This window comes from Ceratotherium simum, chromosome 32, assembly GCF_057802395.1.
Source record: "Ceratotherium simum simum isolate JZ-2026a chromosome 32, ASM5780239v1, whole genome shotgun sequence".
Classification (NCBI taxonomy): Eukaryota; Metazoa; Chordata; class Mammalia; order Perissodactyla; family Rhinocerotidae; genus Ceratotherium; species Ceratotherium simum.
Genome location: NC_141931.1, coordinates 32,948,617 through 32,964,118, shown reverse-complemented (window position 1 = coordinate 32,964,118; position 15,502 = coordinate 32,948,617). Strand labels below are relative to the sequence as shown.

The 15,502-nt window shown below is 43.8% G+C and overlaps 1 protein-coding gene across 11 annotated transcripts in view; it reads left to right on the top strand.

Annotated features, from left to right (window-relative positions):
• The window catches only part of WDR37 (WD repeat domain 37), a 70,924-nt gene extending 56,204 nt beyond the window's left edge, over nt 1–14,720 (top strand). For 6 of the 11 annotated variants that reach the window (XM_087420873.1, XM_087420878.1, XM_087420872.1 and 3 more), the window contains 4 exons: nt 7,685–7,819; nt 8,298–8,412; nt 11,776–11,855; nt 12,916–14,720. In XM_087420873.1, coding sequence (XP_087276999.1) covers nt 7,685–7,819; nt 8,298–8,412; nt 11,776–11,855; nt 12,916–13,000 — 415 coding nt within the window. In that variant the 3' untranslated portion in view covers nt 13,001–14,720. Of the gene's footprint in view, nt 1–7,684; nt 7,820–8,297; nt 8,413–11,775 lie in introns of all 11 variants that reach the window. The other 5 variants (XM_014783699.2, XM_014783698.2, XM_087420877.1 and 2 more) reach the window with 4 other exon arrangements.
• Nucleotides 14,721–15,502: the final 782 nt, after the last annotated feature.

Below are 15,502 nucleotides of genomic sequence, written 5' to 3'. Positions count from 1 at the left end.
CGTAGCATTGAAGTGGCTTCAAAACCGTTTGCTCTGCCTCTGAGCCTGAAGCTCCCTCTCAGCTTTACAGCCCTTACCCGTATATGCCTGGACGTCTGGTTCTGTCTTCTTTTTAATTATATGGGTTGAAAATAATTTTGAGAAAGTTCCAAGACTTATGTAATGTCTGGCAACAGGAGGTTGATATCTAAGGTTATCATAAAGCCAAGAGTGAGAGTCACTAAGGACTCATAAACTCCCAGTATGGTGCCCATTTCAGCTTCCTCCCAGCTTTGTTAGCCCAATACACTGCACAGATTCTTAGAGAAACGAGATGCTGGCAGCAGTTGGCAGAAAGGTGATCTAACTGCAGTGGTTGTGTTAAGGTGTGTTTTTGGAAGTTTCTTTTATATCAGTGAGTAGAGTTTGTCCTGTCGTCGTGGAAATGAGCAAGGAGACATTAGTAACTACAGTGTACATTTGCACACTGGAGTACTTAGACACAGTTGTGGTTTTTCTCTGAGGTCATTTTGGGGGTATCATTGCATTTCACTGAGAGGTCCTGGAGGTCTTCCTGTGTCAGTACCTGCCTGTTGCCTTTCACCTTGGCTTCTAGCCTGTAGTTTGGATATGCAGCGATCTACTTAACCAGTCCCCTGCTGATACATTTTAAAGTTGTTTCCAATTCAGAGCATAGTTTGTGGAAGTAAGAGGAGATTTATTATTTCTCCATTTACCCTTTTAAAATTTCTCCTTTAAGACAATAACTAATAAAAATAAGGACTTCAGGGAAAGCAGTGTTTAAATCACTCTCCTTGACAGCTGTGTTGTGAGCTCTCAGATTGCTTCACTTTTCACTGAGATGACCTAAAAGAGTCGTCAGGTTGTTAACACAGACTAAAAACTTCTTTCCTAACTGCATTGTTACAGACTCGTTAAGACAGACGTGAGATGTGTCTGGACCAGATTCCAGGTGTTGTCAGAAACCACTGAGTGACGCTCTGCAATGAGCAGAGTGGAGAAGGGAGCAGCTGCCAGAGGTAGAGCTTGTTTTTGGAAAGATGGTGGTGGTCACGGTCTGTGTGCTTGGTCCCCCTGCCCCCTGCACACGCCGAGCCCAGGTGAGCCTTGGGCCACCCGATTGGCCTCGGTACTTGCTCTCACTCAGCCATGGCATTTGAGCTGCAGGGTTCTGACGCTGCTGACGGAGCAGAGGAACACTTCATTTCCTTGCCATCCTTGAGAGCGAGATGTTCCACACAGTGAGATCTCCAGTCTCTCAAGGATTCACGCTTTTTAAAAAAAAAAGGCGTTGAGTGTGTATGTGTACAGAGAGGGAGCTATGGATGTCTTCAGCAACCTTGTATGTGCTATTTCTTCCCATACCCAGCGGCCCCTCATGCTGTGTTTTTGAGTTCTATGTCTCTGCTCTGGGTATTGTTTGGTTTGTTTTGGCTTCCCTGGAAGTCAGTTGTTGCTTTTTGCTATTTTTGTGCTGGTGTCTCACATTGTTCTCTTTTTCTTTCAATCACCAGATCCTCTTCTCATTTATTGCTCCTAACGTTTTTTAACTGATATAACAATAAAAATTAACCCTGAATGAAACCCTGAGGGCCGTTCCTATAAAGTATAAGTACATGAGTGCGTGGACGTCAGAATTTTCTTCTATATTCTGAGAGGCCATGTTGCAAAATTAGTCAAGAGCATACATTTCAGGAGTATATGTATAGGGCCCTGTGAAAGCGGATGGTTGTAAGAATGGTCTGTGTGCTTAAGTAGCCTTGAACTTCTTGGGAAGACAAGACCAGGGCATGAAACAGGACAAATCAAGAGAACACAAAGTTGAGTGCTGTTACTTAGTGCAGAGAACACAGAGCTGAGTGCTGTTACTTAGTGCAGGGATTACAGCTGAGTGCTGTTACTTAGTGCAGGGAACACAGAGCTGAGTTAGTGCAGGGAACACAGACTGGGTGCTGTCACTCAGTGCAGAGAACACAGAGCTGAGTGCTGTTACTTAGTGCAGGGAATGCAGAGCTGAGTGCTGTTACTTAGTGCAGGGAACACAGCTGAGTGCTGTTACTTAGTGCAGGGAACCACAGACTGGGTGCTTATACTTAGTCTAGAGAACACAGCCTGGGTGCTGTTAATTAGTCCAGAGAACACAGAGCTGAGTGCCGTTACTTAGTCCAGAGAACACAGACTGGGTACTGTTACTTAGTCTAGAGAACACATAAAGGAGTATATTCTGGCCAAAGCTTAATAAACATACGAAAGGAAAGTGTGCACCATTGAGCACCACCCATGTGCACTGCCTGTGAGCACCACGGGGCTCCAGGGGGTCGAGGCTCTTTGATCATCCTGTGCAGTGGGCATCACTTGGGGCCCCTTGAAAGTCAACCCTCAGACAACCAGACACGTAAAATGTGTGAATTCCACACATGCTAGAAAAAACCAGGACGCTGTCACTTGGGTGGCTCTTCTAAGTGAATGAGGGAACGCAAGGTGCTGGAGGGCTGTGATGATAACTTATTCTTAACTTTTGAGAGTGAAATTTTACTTTCAGATGCCTTCCCTGCTTAGGTGGGGAACCCGTGGCTGTTTCCTGGTGCCCAGTGATCCCTCCCCTTTCAGTCTCTTTCACTGAGGAAATCAGACACCTGATTTAAAAACAGCTGTTCCTTAGCATAGTTCCTGAAGTACCAGCCACTTCTGTATCAGTGCGGGATTTAGTTATCATTTATTTTATACACACGCATGTACATATGTGCACACACCTCATGTTTCCTGTAGCCCGTGTCACTTCTGATGGGTGTACTCACGCATACGTGTATGCATACCTGCTCACATGCCATGTTCTCTGTAGCCAGTGTCACTTCTGATGGGCACGCTCACACATAATACATATCTGCACACATATTATGTTCCATGTAGCCCGTGTCACTTTTGTTGGGTGTGCTCACACATATGTGTATACATATCTGCACACATGTCATGTTCTTTCTGTGTAGCCTGTGTCACTTCTGATGGGCGCGGTCACACACATATATACATATCTGCACAGCTGTTGTGTTCCGTGTAGCCTGTTGCACTTCTGATGGGCATGCTCACACTCGCGTGGTTCTGAAGCATATTTGCTCACAATCTCGGGCTGGAAGGGCCCTTAGGCACCTGGAGTCCAGCCCACATTCCAGTGTGAGGAACACGTCAGGTCACTGCCTGCTTTTACCGGTGAAGAAACGCTGTGCTCCCAGGCCCTGTGATAGGTCACTGCAGACCCACGGCTAGGCTCACTGGCTCCATGAAACGTCTGGTGGTTGTTCGTCTTCTCTTATGTGGTAAAGCAGCAGTGACCTTTCTTCAAGTTTGCAATTTTTGGCTAATGTAAAAATCTTGTAGTTTCTAATATATTTCTGACTTTAATTTTCCTAGTTATTCTGATGACTAGGGCTTATCTGTACCCAGTTGCCTTCAGAGCTGATGTAAAAAGGTTTTTTTTTTGGAAGATTTAAAAAATAAATGAAACTTGAAATTCCTTAACTTGCCAGTTTTTGTACACGGAATCACAAAGCAGTGATATTGAAACATTGGCTGTTGTGGAATTGATGAGCATGTAAGAGGCATAGTCTTGGACTCAGAAAATAAGGGAATGGAAAGTTAGGTTATTAAAACCTGAGGGAGATCATTCTTTACCTAATTTAAATGGAATTCATCCCTCTCAGGTTTCTTTAAAATTACTGATGTAATTACAGATATTCAAAACTTATTTGTGGTGACTGTTACATCATTTAATAAGAATGAAGCAATGACCAAATTTCACAAAAAGGAAATTAGAGTCTTGACCCCCTGCAAGCGTGAAGTTCTTGTGTAAATCTTAATTTGAACTTCTCTGTACTCATTTTAGATCAGGTGATGTGGCACTGTCATCTTCGAATAATCTGTGGGAAAGGTCCTTGTTAATTCACTTAATAAAAATGCTAAGGGGCAGCATTTAACCAAGTTGACTAAAGTACTATTTTGATACGCTCTTAAAGCCCCTTGTGGAGCCCTTTTCTTTGGCCAGTAATAAACCTGGTTATTGCAGAAGCTTTGGCAAAAGTACAATCAGCAGCACATTTCAGCTGTTAGGATTACACTGTGTGCCCTAAAACTGCACTGCATTTCCTTAAAGCCAGGACTGTTGCTGCCTGCTCTGCTAGAATGTGAGCGTCAGGGGGAGCGGTGTTAGCCTCTCTTTTGCGTGCTCTCTCACACACAGCGGCGCCTGCACACGGGAGGTGCACACTAGACCTTTGTGGAGCACACAGTTCTGTGGTTCAGTCCTGTCCCTAATGCAGACTGCAGATCCCTCAGTTGTTCCCGAAGAGGCAGGGTCAGAGAGCAGCATAACCAGGTGACAGTATTTAGCCCTGCACGTGAGGGGAGTTAACCTCTTTTTTCCAGGGAACAGTTGAATTTTAAATCTTGAAAAAGAATCCTGTGTGATACAAGTTTGACTTCTCCTTTGAACATTTTTTTTTTTTTCTGAGGAAGATTAGCCCTGAGCTAACATCTGATGCTAACCCTCCTCTTTTTGCTGAGGAAGATTGGCCCCGGGCTAACATTTGTGCCCATCTTCCTCTACTTTCTATGGGACGCCGCCACATAATGGCTTGACAAGTGGTGCATCAGTGCGCGCCCAGGGTCTGAACCTGTGAACCCCGGGCCGCTGCACCGGGCCAGCCCCCCTTTGAACGTTCTTTATCTTAGGGTCTTCTTAGGGTCTACTTTTTGGGAAGTTAGCCATCAAGGAATATTCAGAAATGTGTTTCACTTGGAGATGAGTTTTCTGTTTCTCATTTAGATATCTGACATCTTAAAAATACAGGCTGGGGGCCGGCCCTGTGGCTTAGCGGTTAAGTGCGCGTGCTCCGCTACTGGCGGCCTGGGTTCGGATCCCGGGCGCGCACCGACGCACCGCTTGTCCGGCCATGCTGAGGTCGCATCCCACATACAGCAACTAGAGGGATGTGCAACTATGACATACAACTATCTACTGGGGCTTTGGGGAAAAAAAAAAAGGGAAGAGGATTGGCAATAGATGTTAGCTCGGAGCTGGTCTTCCTCAGCAAAAAGAGGAGGATTAGCATGGATGTTAGCTCAGGGCTGGTCTTCCTCACAAAAAAATAAATAAATAAAAATACAGGCTGATGCAAGTGCTTTAAATTCTGAAAAGCACGATAGGAAAGGCAAAGGGGGGATGTGCTCTCCAGACCCTCAACTGCCAGTCTGTTTGGGGCCCTGGAGACTGCTGCAGCTATTAGAAGTTCAGTTTTTACACATCAGTTTGGAAAGTGGTGGTTGGGAAGGAATGTGGTGATCTGATCACTCTGTACACAAAGCGCGGTCACGGCAGGTGTTATGTGGTGTGTGTATGTCTTCTGTGCAGGCGTGTGAGTGAGTTCTGGCCTGGCTGGTGGGAAGTCCTGTGGTCTGTTTGTCATGTCAGCATCTCTTGGACCACAGAGGTGTTGAACTTGCACTTTTGTGTGAACGCTGCAGTGTCCCTGAGCAGTTGCCTGGCCGGAGTGAGGAAGCCCGCTGATACACCTTCCTGGGTACTCTTTCCAAAGGTGGGCTCATGTGTACCTGGAAAGATGAAGAGAGACAGCCTGTGCTCTTAGGAGAGGGATGCCTTGCTCTCCTGTCGTTCCTCCTTCCGGAGGGCTTGCTCTTCCGGTCTGGTCTTCAGATGTCAAAGTATTACTTAGTTTGGTAGGAAGGTGCATCTTGAAAATAAGAAATGGGAGCTCTGTGGCCAGTTTCTGACATGGAGCCAGAAAAGCACACAGCTTCAGCGTTTCACGGGCCAGCATTTTCCACATCATATATTTTTTTCTAGCCGTGAAATTCCAGCAGATTGTTATGCAAAACAGTTTTGTGTCTCTGTGTGACTGGGAAGACAGCTGTTAGTCCTAATGAGGAGTGCTAGCATTACAGTCTTTCCGTTGATTGAGACCCACGGAGGGAGCAAAATGTTCCAGATCGGGCAGTGGTGTGCGGCGAGAAGGTACTGCACTGTCAGCTGGAAGCACATGCTCAGCTGCTCTCGGTGACAAGATAAATGAGTTGGCTGGAATTTGGCAGAGTCGGAGCTTTTCCAGTGAGCGGTTGTGGCGCACCCACTTCCCCGTGGGACCCGAGTCTGAGGGGCCTTTAGAGGGACTGCCTCTGCGCCAGCTCTTCCCTTTGATGCCCTGCAATACCTGTCAGGATTGTGATTTATTAAAAACCTAATGTCTTTCAGCATTTCATTAACATAGGGTTAGACAGTCTTTTGTGGAGACTTTTTTTCATTAATTTAGCAGAATGTTAACTGAAATTTAACTTGGCCAAAGCTCCTGAAGACGACAGTCCACAGAAAGTCATGAGCATTGTAAGCCTCTGCTCTCCAAAGCTCTGCCCAGGCTTGAGTTCTTCAAACCCTGTTGTGACTGCCGCACTGGGGAGTAGCAGCACCTCACTTCTCGTCAAGCCCTCGCACTGCTCTCTGTTTGTTAAACAGGGACTTCAGGCGGGCCATTGGGTTGGTGTTGCGGGTTTACCCTCGTCTCCCCCTTGCTCCATGTCACACATGGCCTCGTGCGGGGTTTTATCTTCTCTGGGTCTCTCTCTGTGTCGTGGGACACTGTCTGATTTAGTGTACTGTCCCCCAGGCCCATCCATGTTGTCACAAATGGCAGGATTTCATTCTTTTTATGGCTGAGTAATATATTTTATTGTATATATATCCCACATCTTTATTCATTCATCCATTGACAGACACTTAGGTTGTCCCTATCTTGGCTATTGTAAATAATGCTGTGATGAACATGGGGGTACATACATGTATCTTTTCCAGTTAGCGTTTTTGTTTTCTTCGGGTAAATACCCAGAAGTGGGGTCACGGGATCATATGGTAATTCTATTTTTTATTTTTTGAGGAACCTCCATAGTGTTTTCCATAGTGGCTGCACCAGTTTACATTCCCACCAGTAGTGCACAAGGCGTCCCTTTTCTCCACATTGTTACCAATACTTGTTATTTTCTGATTTTTGGTTTTTTGTGTCTTTTTTTGGATAATAGGCATTCTAATTGGTGGGAGGGTATGAGGTGATATCTCATTGTGGTTTCGATTTGCATTTCCCTAATAATTAGTAATGTTGAACATCTTTTCATGGGTTTGTTGGCCATTTGTAAATCTTCCTTGGAGAAAGGTCTATTCAAGTTCCTCATCCATTTTTTAATTGTTTTTTTGTTGTTGAGTTGTAGGAATAAGATTTTCTCTAGTGTTATGATTAAACTGATTGAAAGTTGCATTTGGGGTGAATTTTTTTTTTAATTCTCTGCTATCAGGCACAAATATATAGAAATTTTGGCAGGTTGTGTTTGATCCATACCTTCTGGTAACTTCTCTTTGCTCCATTGCCTGGAGTAGGTAGAAGAGAGTAGGGGGACTGTAGTTTTCTCATCTACTGAGGGGAAATCGGTCTCCTTGTCTTCACACTGACAGAGAGATGTGAGCGGAGTGGAAGGCAGCTGTCAGCTTCCATGCCTCCGGCACCCTCTCCACTCACCTTGTCAGTCTCTGGCAGCAAGAGCGTGTGTTTATTGCGCAGTGTGGAGAGGACTCGTGTCTGTATCCTGGAACTTCCTGATGAGGTTCTGACCCTGTGCCCTTTACTTGTAGCACTGTGACCTCTGCCGTGTTCACTGTGGGAGATAATGTCGTGTCAGGCAGTGACGACCGCACCGTGAAGGTCTGGGATTTAAAAAATATGAGATCTCCCATTGCGACAATTCGTACAGACTCTGCCATCAACAGGTGAAGAAAGCTGCTCATTACATAAACCTTTAGCATGACCTGAAAGGGTAGATTGTGATTTAATGTCTTGTTCCTGTAAATTTAGTGTTTAATTGATAGAGCCTTGGGAAAAGTGGTTTAGACTCCTGGGAAAACATTTTCTTATTGATCCTCTAATGCAAATTCCATATTCTGTAAATACTGAAGCTTAAGTATAACATCAGGTTGGCATAGTGTGCTTTGTAAGAATAAGAATGAGCCATTTATGGCCATTCTCTAGGGCTTCTGTTTTAGTTACCAGGTGGTACATATAAATTAGGTGTTAGTGACTCAGTCTCTATATTCTAGTGCCATAGACAGATAATACCTCTGGTTTGCTAATGTGTTATGACTTGAAATGTGAATAGTATGAAATATCCTACTGCATCATAATCTGTAAACTCAACAACTTAAGCTATTGCTGTTTTATACATAACTTCCTTTTGTCTTTTCTTTGCAGGATCAATGTATGTGTTGGCCAAAAAATCATTGCCCTCCCACATGACAACCGACAAGTGAGATTGTTTGATATGTCAGGTGTGCGGCTAGCGCGGCTCCCCCGCAGCAGTCGGCAGGTAACCGTGCTCTAGACGTGTGTGTTGCAGAGAGGCTTAGGAAGAACTTGGAATTCACGTCTTGGTCATCGCTGTCTAATAGAAATACAGTGTAATCCACATCTGTGTTTTCAGTTTTCTAATAGCCACTTTAAAAAAAAGAGAGAAATTAATTTTAACGATATATATTATTTAACCATATGTATCTGAAATAATATAATTTCAACATGTAATCAGTATAAAAATATTAGAAATTTTACTTTATTTTCTTACTAAGTCTTTGGATGCTAGATTTTCATCAGAAATACTGGATCTATATTTAGAGTTCATAAAATTTAAAGTTGAAAATGTTTCCCAATACCTGAACTGAGTATAAGTTTTAAAGTTTAAACGTATGTGAAACAAGCACTCAGTGCCTCAGTTGCCCTAGCACATTTCAGGAGCTCGTTGGCACAGGTGTAGTGGCTACCATATTGGAAAGCACAGTGTTAGATATTTGCAACTGAACTTATCCAAACTGGAAATATATTAAATGACAGGTATTTAATGTAGTCACGCAAGAGCCGGGGTCATGGATTGTGGGAGCTCAAGAAAGGGACCCCACCTCCACCCACAACCAGAAAACCCCTTTCCGTGGCGGGTCACCAGGACAACAAAAGGCACGTTAGATGCGCTTTCTGGTGAGTTAGGGATTGCTCCTCATTCAGCTCAGGTGATGCAGTGCAGGGGAGTTGGGTCAATGTTTTCTGTGGTGTTTGGACTGCCTTTCAGTTACCTGAATGCATGATAAGATTGGGGCTCCATGGCACCAGCTCAGACCTGCTGAATCAGGATCTCTGAGAGGCTCCTGGGAACCTGCGTTGAGATGGGTTCCCTGGGTAAATCGGAGTTTGAGGGAGAGTCTCAGAGTCCATGACGTACTCCAGGCTTTGTGCTTAATTGAGCCCCCCGCACTATCGCTCTCTCCTTTGCTTCCTTTTGCCTTGTCTGCTTGTCACTGTGATAACCTGTGCCATGGATAAGCCAGTACGTCCCTTCTTTCTAGAGGAGTCCGTCCCCGACCCTGCAGGCGGTGTGCGTGTGCTCCTCCAGCATTCTCCACCCTTGCTGCCTCACGACAGCTGCTCTGCTGACACTTCGGTAGATGCCCCGTCTCATCTCACGTGCAAAGCCTCACAGTGCGTGCGGGTTGTGAGCCGCAGGCCGGCTCTGCAGGAGATGTGGCTTCAGAAACTGCAGGCCCAGGGCTGTTTTGGAGGTAGATTGTGAAGTGGGGATTTGCTGCCAACATAGCAACACCTTTAACGGGCACCAATTTTCTGAAAGCCCCCTGTGCTTAGGACAAGGCTGTTTCTTCCCTCTTCTGGCTCACATGTGTACTGTTGGAAGTTACTGAGCTTTTTATTCTTAGAGTTCATATCACAGAAAAACTACTGGTGAAATTAGAATAACTAAGAAAACCCTCATAGCCCCTCACAAAGCTGTGAGTTGCATGTCCAGGGAGTTTTTCCGTGTTGGGTAATTGCTGAGTGTCGCTGATGCCTCATCCAAGCCACATCTCCTCTCTTTCAGATGTGCCTATGTGTGTCAGGTGAAGTTGCTGTGCAACGTGTGAGCTGTGCTTTTTGAAACACAAGTGAATGAGTGTGTATGACTTCATTACTTTGAGAATATTTTCCCTTAAGAAAATAGGGAGTTCTAAGCACTTCTCGGTGGTACTAATTCCCATGGAGGCAGTTTTGTTTTTAATTATCTATAAACATTCAGCCTTGTTGGAACTGTAGAATTCTGTTGTACTTGGATTTGTTCCCTCCTAAAGTGGTACATGAAATAAATTTATTTTTAAGATTAATGAATAACATTTCACTTCATTCTGAACTTGTAATACGTCTTTAGATAAATAAATATGGTTTCCAAGTGTCACAGAACCACAGCTATAAATCCCTACTTTATATTGTCCTAGCTTCTTTCAACTTCTTTCCTGGATTTTAAAAAGAGAAAACCACACTTATTTGAACTTAGTAGCTAGAATGAAAGGGTTTTACTTTGGGGAAAGTATAAGTGACATTTCCAGGAAGTGTTTCAAGCAAGGCAAGCTCTGTCTTATGTGAAAAGGACCGACAGGGAGGAGGGTTCTGTGTGCGGCTCGTTTGTGAGACGTAGGTTTACAGAAAGTGCAGGAGCACAGAGCTTGTGATGTGTGTATTGTGACTCTGGGAGGGCGGTAGGTGTGTTCCTGGAGCCTTTCTCCGGTGGGTGCCCCCAGGACTTCACATCCTGAGCGCTCCAGGGGAGTCCCCATGAGATGAAGGGCCCACTCAGGCCTGGACTTGGCTTCCGGCTCCCTCACGATTTGGTGTTCCTGGTTTGACCTACTTTCTGTAAGGTGCCGTGTAGTCTTTTCCCTGATCTCAGTGGTTGTCAGCTTTAGCTCTTGTACAGAGGCTGGATTTTGCTGCTGTTTCATGGATGCGTCGTTCCTTCTTTTTTCTCACGTTATTAACAAAGAAGTGATAATCCTTGGCTGTGTGGGCGTCCATTGGCAGTACTTCTGTTTTGTGGCCTGTCCGAGTTCCCTCAGAGTGTGGACAGCACTCTTCATGTGGGAGTGTTTGCAGAGGGGACTTGTGTGTGTTTCTTTGACTTACTAAATTCCTGTAAGGTCTTCTTAATCCTGCTTCTTGTGCTTCCTGTGTGATATTACAGTAACAACAGCGTGTTAGAGCTGTCACGTTCGTTTAGAACATAAGAACACGTCCTGACACATTGCTTACATCTCTACACATATGCACCAAATATATCACACTATAAACTTTACACATATTTTGCAATACTTTTTTCCAACATTCTGACATTTAACTGAAATTCGTGAAGGTGGCAGGGATCTACTTGACAGGCCATTTATTTTATCCTTGTTTTATTTGGTACCAAATGCACTTTTCTGTCTCTTTTATTACCTGAGCCAATTATTTGTTAAAATGATATTTAAGGTCTTTGAGTGAATTTCATTTAATTTATTCCCCAATATCCTCTAGCCTCATTTATTCATAAGAAATTTCAAGTTGATCACTTATTTATTCTTTCTGTCTGACTGGAAGCTTATTCATTTTCTAAACAAGGAATCTTACAGTGCTTTTGGTTGGGTGTCCCTAAATTCCTTACGTGTTCTGACCTCACTCATTTCATTCAGGCTTTTCCACCAGCACATCCTGAAAGCCCGTTACCATGCTCAGTATTTTTGGCTCACTTTGACTAATTCTGTATGTTAATGTTTTTTTTCAATTTAGTCTCTTTGATTGGTGTGGTTGTTAATTTGGCCGAGGTTTTATAGCTCTAATGCTTTAGGAATAATCCGCTAATTCTGGTTTGTGTGATTGGTAATAGGGCCACAGAAGAATGGTGTGCTGCTCGGCATGGAGTGAGGACCACCCCGTGTGCAATCTGTTCACCTGCGGGTTTGACAGGCAAGCTATTGGCTGGAACATAAACATCCCTGCATTGTTACAAGAGAAATAAGGTCGCCGGCGCTCCTTGGTTTCATAGTTTGCCATGGACCTGAGACTGGGGCAGGATTTTCTCGTATCGATCAGCCATTTTTGTGAGACTTGGACCCTGAAAAGGGTGATTTGTATATGTTCTTTTCACATTGTACCCAGCTTGCATGAAATGTACAGAAAAATGTGTGGTCATATTTTTTGTTGTCATCTTGTGTGTGTGTTGGCGTCCTCTGGTCAGTAGAGATGAAGCCCCCTTCATGTAGCACGCTGCGTGTTGTGAGTTACTGGCATTTGACAGATGACAGGAGCGCATTACATTTGCGTGAGTTAAATGTGAACCTGTGTACTTACTGTGAGGTGTAAGTATCTGTTGCGTTGCTGGAATAATTATACATATCTACCTTGTACTGGGAAGATTGCAGAGCTGCATTTGCATTGGCTAACAAATGGCAGGAATGATCAAAGATTTCATGTTTACTTCTGTATGAAGTTTTGGCATGTGCTATCTTGTAATTCAACTTCAACTCTATATTCTATTATAGTTCTGTAAAATTAACCTGGAGTCTAGAAGTTAAAGAAAATAGCATAGAATGTTGAGTTTCCAACATTCAGAGAGTTTCTTTTGAAAAGGAAAAGTTTCTGCTCTTTTTATAGAAAATCATTTCAATCTTCTGAGGTCTCATACTAGCAAATTCTAAAAAATATAATGATCCCAATCACTGATTTCAGATATTAAGCAAAGTTTAAAGCACTTTAGTTTATAGCTATTGTTATAAACAGTTTTTAGACGTTTCAAATGACTTATCCATTGAATGTGACTTGACCTTTTTAAGAAGCCCCTGCTACCTGAAAACAAAACCTTATTTATTTTCAACACCTTTGGTTTGCGTATTTCTAAATGGGTTCACTTCCTAGGTGGTAATTGAGAGCCAACAATGCAAATAAATGAGTACTACCTCAAACATAAATGTATTTGGAGAACTTGGGAGTCTCGCTGTTGCCTAGCCAAAGCACTTTTGACTTATAGCTGGAGTACGGGATCCAGTTCAGAAGGCAAGAGAGACAATCACAGCAAATGTATCCGGAAGACGCAAGGCTCTCTCCTTAGCTAACAAGGCGGTAGCCGAATCGATGGTTCGCAGGTAAGAAGACGCTCTTGCCACAGCACCCAGGGCACCTCCCACTGCCCGAGTGAGCCATCGCTCCCGCCTTCCTAGGAGCCGCTATTTTCTGTTGTTTGTGAATTCATGTTTCTTGTTGAGTTAGGGTTTTGATAAAAGCATCTCAGTGTTCTTCCCCTCATGGTTTTAATCTTTGAACATGACCGTTTGGAGACCAGCCCGTTGGAGAGGCACAAGAAGGTAACATTGAAAACCATCGTGGGTGACCCGCATTCTCTGTTTCCTGTTCTGGGGTGACACGGGGACTGGAGCTGGCAGCTGGTGGAGTGCCATTTGGTGAGGGGTAGTGTAAGCAGAGTGTGCTGGCTGTCTTTCGGTGGAGTGTCCTGAGTGAAGGCGCCTCCTTAGTGGCTCCTTTTGCTCAGGTCCTGTAGTAGCAGATCATAGGAACTTCACCCTGAATCATTCACAATGATTCTGAAATGCTTCCTACTGCCTGGAAGGGAAGACAGGACCAGGAAAAACCAGTGATGACATAGTACAGAGTTGAGGTTGCTAACTAAAGGACAAACAGCAGATGTTTTAGAGGAACTTTATTTTCACAGCTCAAGCATTTGTTGTATTTTTAAAGTCTGACAGTCCCCTGACCACACTGTTTGAAAACGAAGTCAGGCCTGTCACTGAGGGGGGATAGGACGTCAAGTGGCAGCCCCTGCTCTCCTGAGTGGTCTCAGGGTGAGGTGTTGGTTGCCACGTCCCCTTTACTGCACCACGCCCCCAAGGTGTGAGCACAGACGACTCTGGAATGATAAGCTGCACAGCCACGCTCTTGGTCCCTTTGTGTTGTAATTTGGATGTGTGGGTGTCTTAGAGCCCTTGTTAGGAATATTGAAGAATGTATACAGATAGCTAAATCAAACTTAAGAACCACATCTCTGCTAGATTAAAAAAATTTGAAGCTTTTAAATCTGTATTTGTGATGGCCATTTAGTTCTGTGCAGACTAGTGCCCTTCATGACTGGCAGCTGCTAAACTTTTCCTGCTAACTGGAGGAGCCAACCTCCTCACTCGTCTTGTCTCCACCAGGGTGAAAGGCCTCATGGTGCTCAGGTGAGTTCTCAGGAGCAGGACACGCTACTGCTAACTACTGCATCGTCCTCTGACGTGGTTCCATCCAGCTGCTGCTGTGGCTATAGTGGTGGTGTTTTCAGAAGTCACGAAGAAGATTAGGGATAGTGAGTGTGTGTGCCCGTGTGAATGTGCGTGTGTGTGTGGCTGAAATTGTCATGTGTTCAGCCACATGTGGTCTCATCTGAAATAGTGTTTGGAAATGGGAGTGATTTTGTCCTATATGCTGACATGTCCAGAATTTCATTTAATAATGGAAGGAAAATGTGTGGTTACTGAAAAACGTGTATCGATGGAGAATTTCATAAGACATACGCTGTTGGACAAGGCAACACTCTTTTTCTCAACCACTGCACATCAGTTTCTGTAGAGTCAAAAATTCTGTACATATTTTGGAATCTGAAGAATCCTATGTAAATCATTTGTTGCTTAAATCTGTGAAAAACAAGTTTCTTTGGGGGGAAAATATGCATTTATAAGTGTTGTGTAGAAGCAAGTGTTTTTATTGTATTGATGTAATTGTTTTTAAGTGTTCAGTGTCTTCATTGCAATATGAAATTCATTAAAAATCTATGTTCCGTAATTACTATTGTAAAAGTTTTATGTTATTAGGAGTCTCTTTTTTATTATTTTACTTTGTTTTTCTTTGTGAAACATTGTTGATGGCCACTAAACATCACAATGACGTAGAAATTGAACAAATTAATGATAGTACTGCCCACCTGAAAAATTTTCATTTTCGACTTAAAAGATCAATTGTGTTATATTTTCTGTCTGTTATGCCAAAATTAAATGATACATAATTATGCTTCTCCATTCCTGCATCACCACCTGAAAAATTTCTGAAAGGTGTTGACAATTTGACGTAATACAGGCATTTGTCAAAGTTTCTCAGAGTTTTCATGACACTTGTGTTCTTATTACAGTTAAGCTTGTTTGAAAGTTAAAAAGATTGTAGTTACAGAAAGTAGGCCCCATTTTCTGTGGGAGAATGCCAGTCAGGATTGGTGGCGGCTGCTTATTCACCACATTCTTACCTACGTGGACGGAGCCTGGTGGTGGTTGAGGGCACCTCCGGGTGTTAAAGCTCTACCCGGGATTTTCCTGCCTGCGCGGTCACTGCCTGCACTCCACAGGCGTTGGGGCTGCGTTCAGGCCCCAAAGGGCAGAGAGAGTCCCCACTGCTTGCTTAACTCCTTCCCTTACTCTTCACAAACGTGGGATTATTGTCTAAGTTTCATAATTAATCTTCAGTTACATTTAGAAGTTCGCATATTAGTATAAAGAATCAAGCAAGACTTGTATTGCTGTGGTTTCATTAAAATGCCACTGAGATGTGTCTCCCTTACTATCCATAGGTTTTCT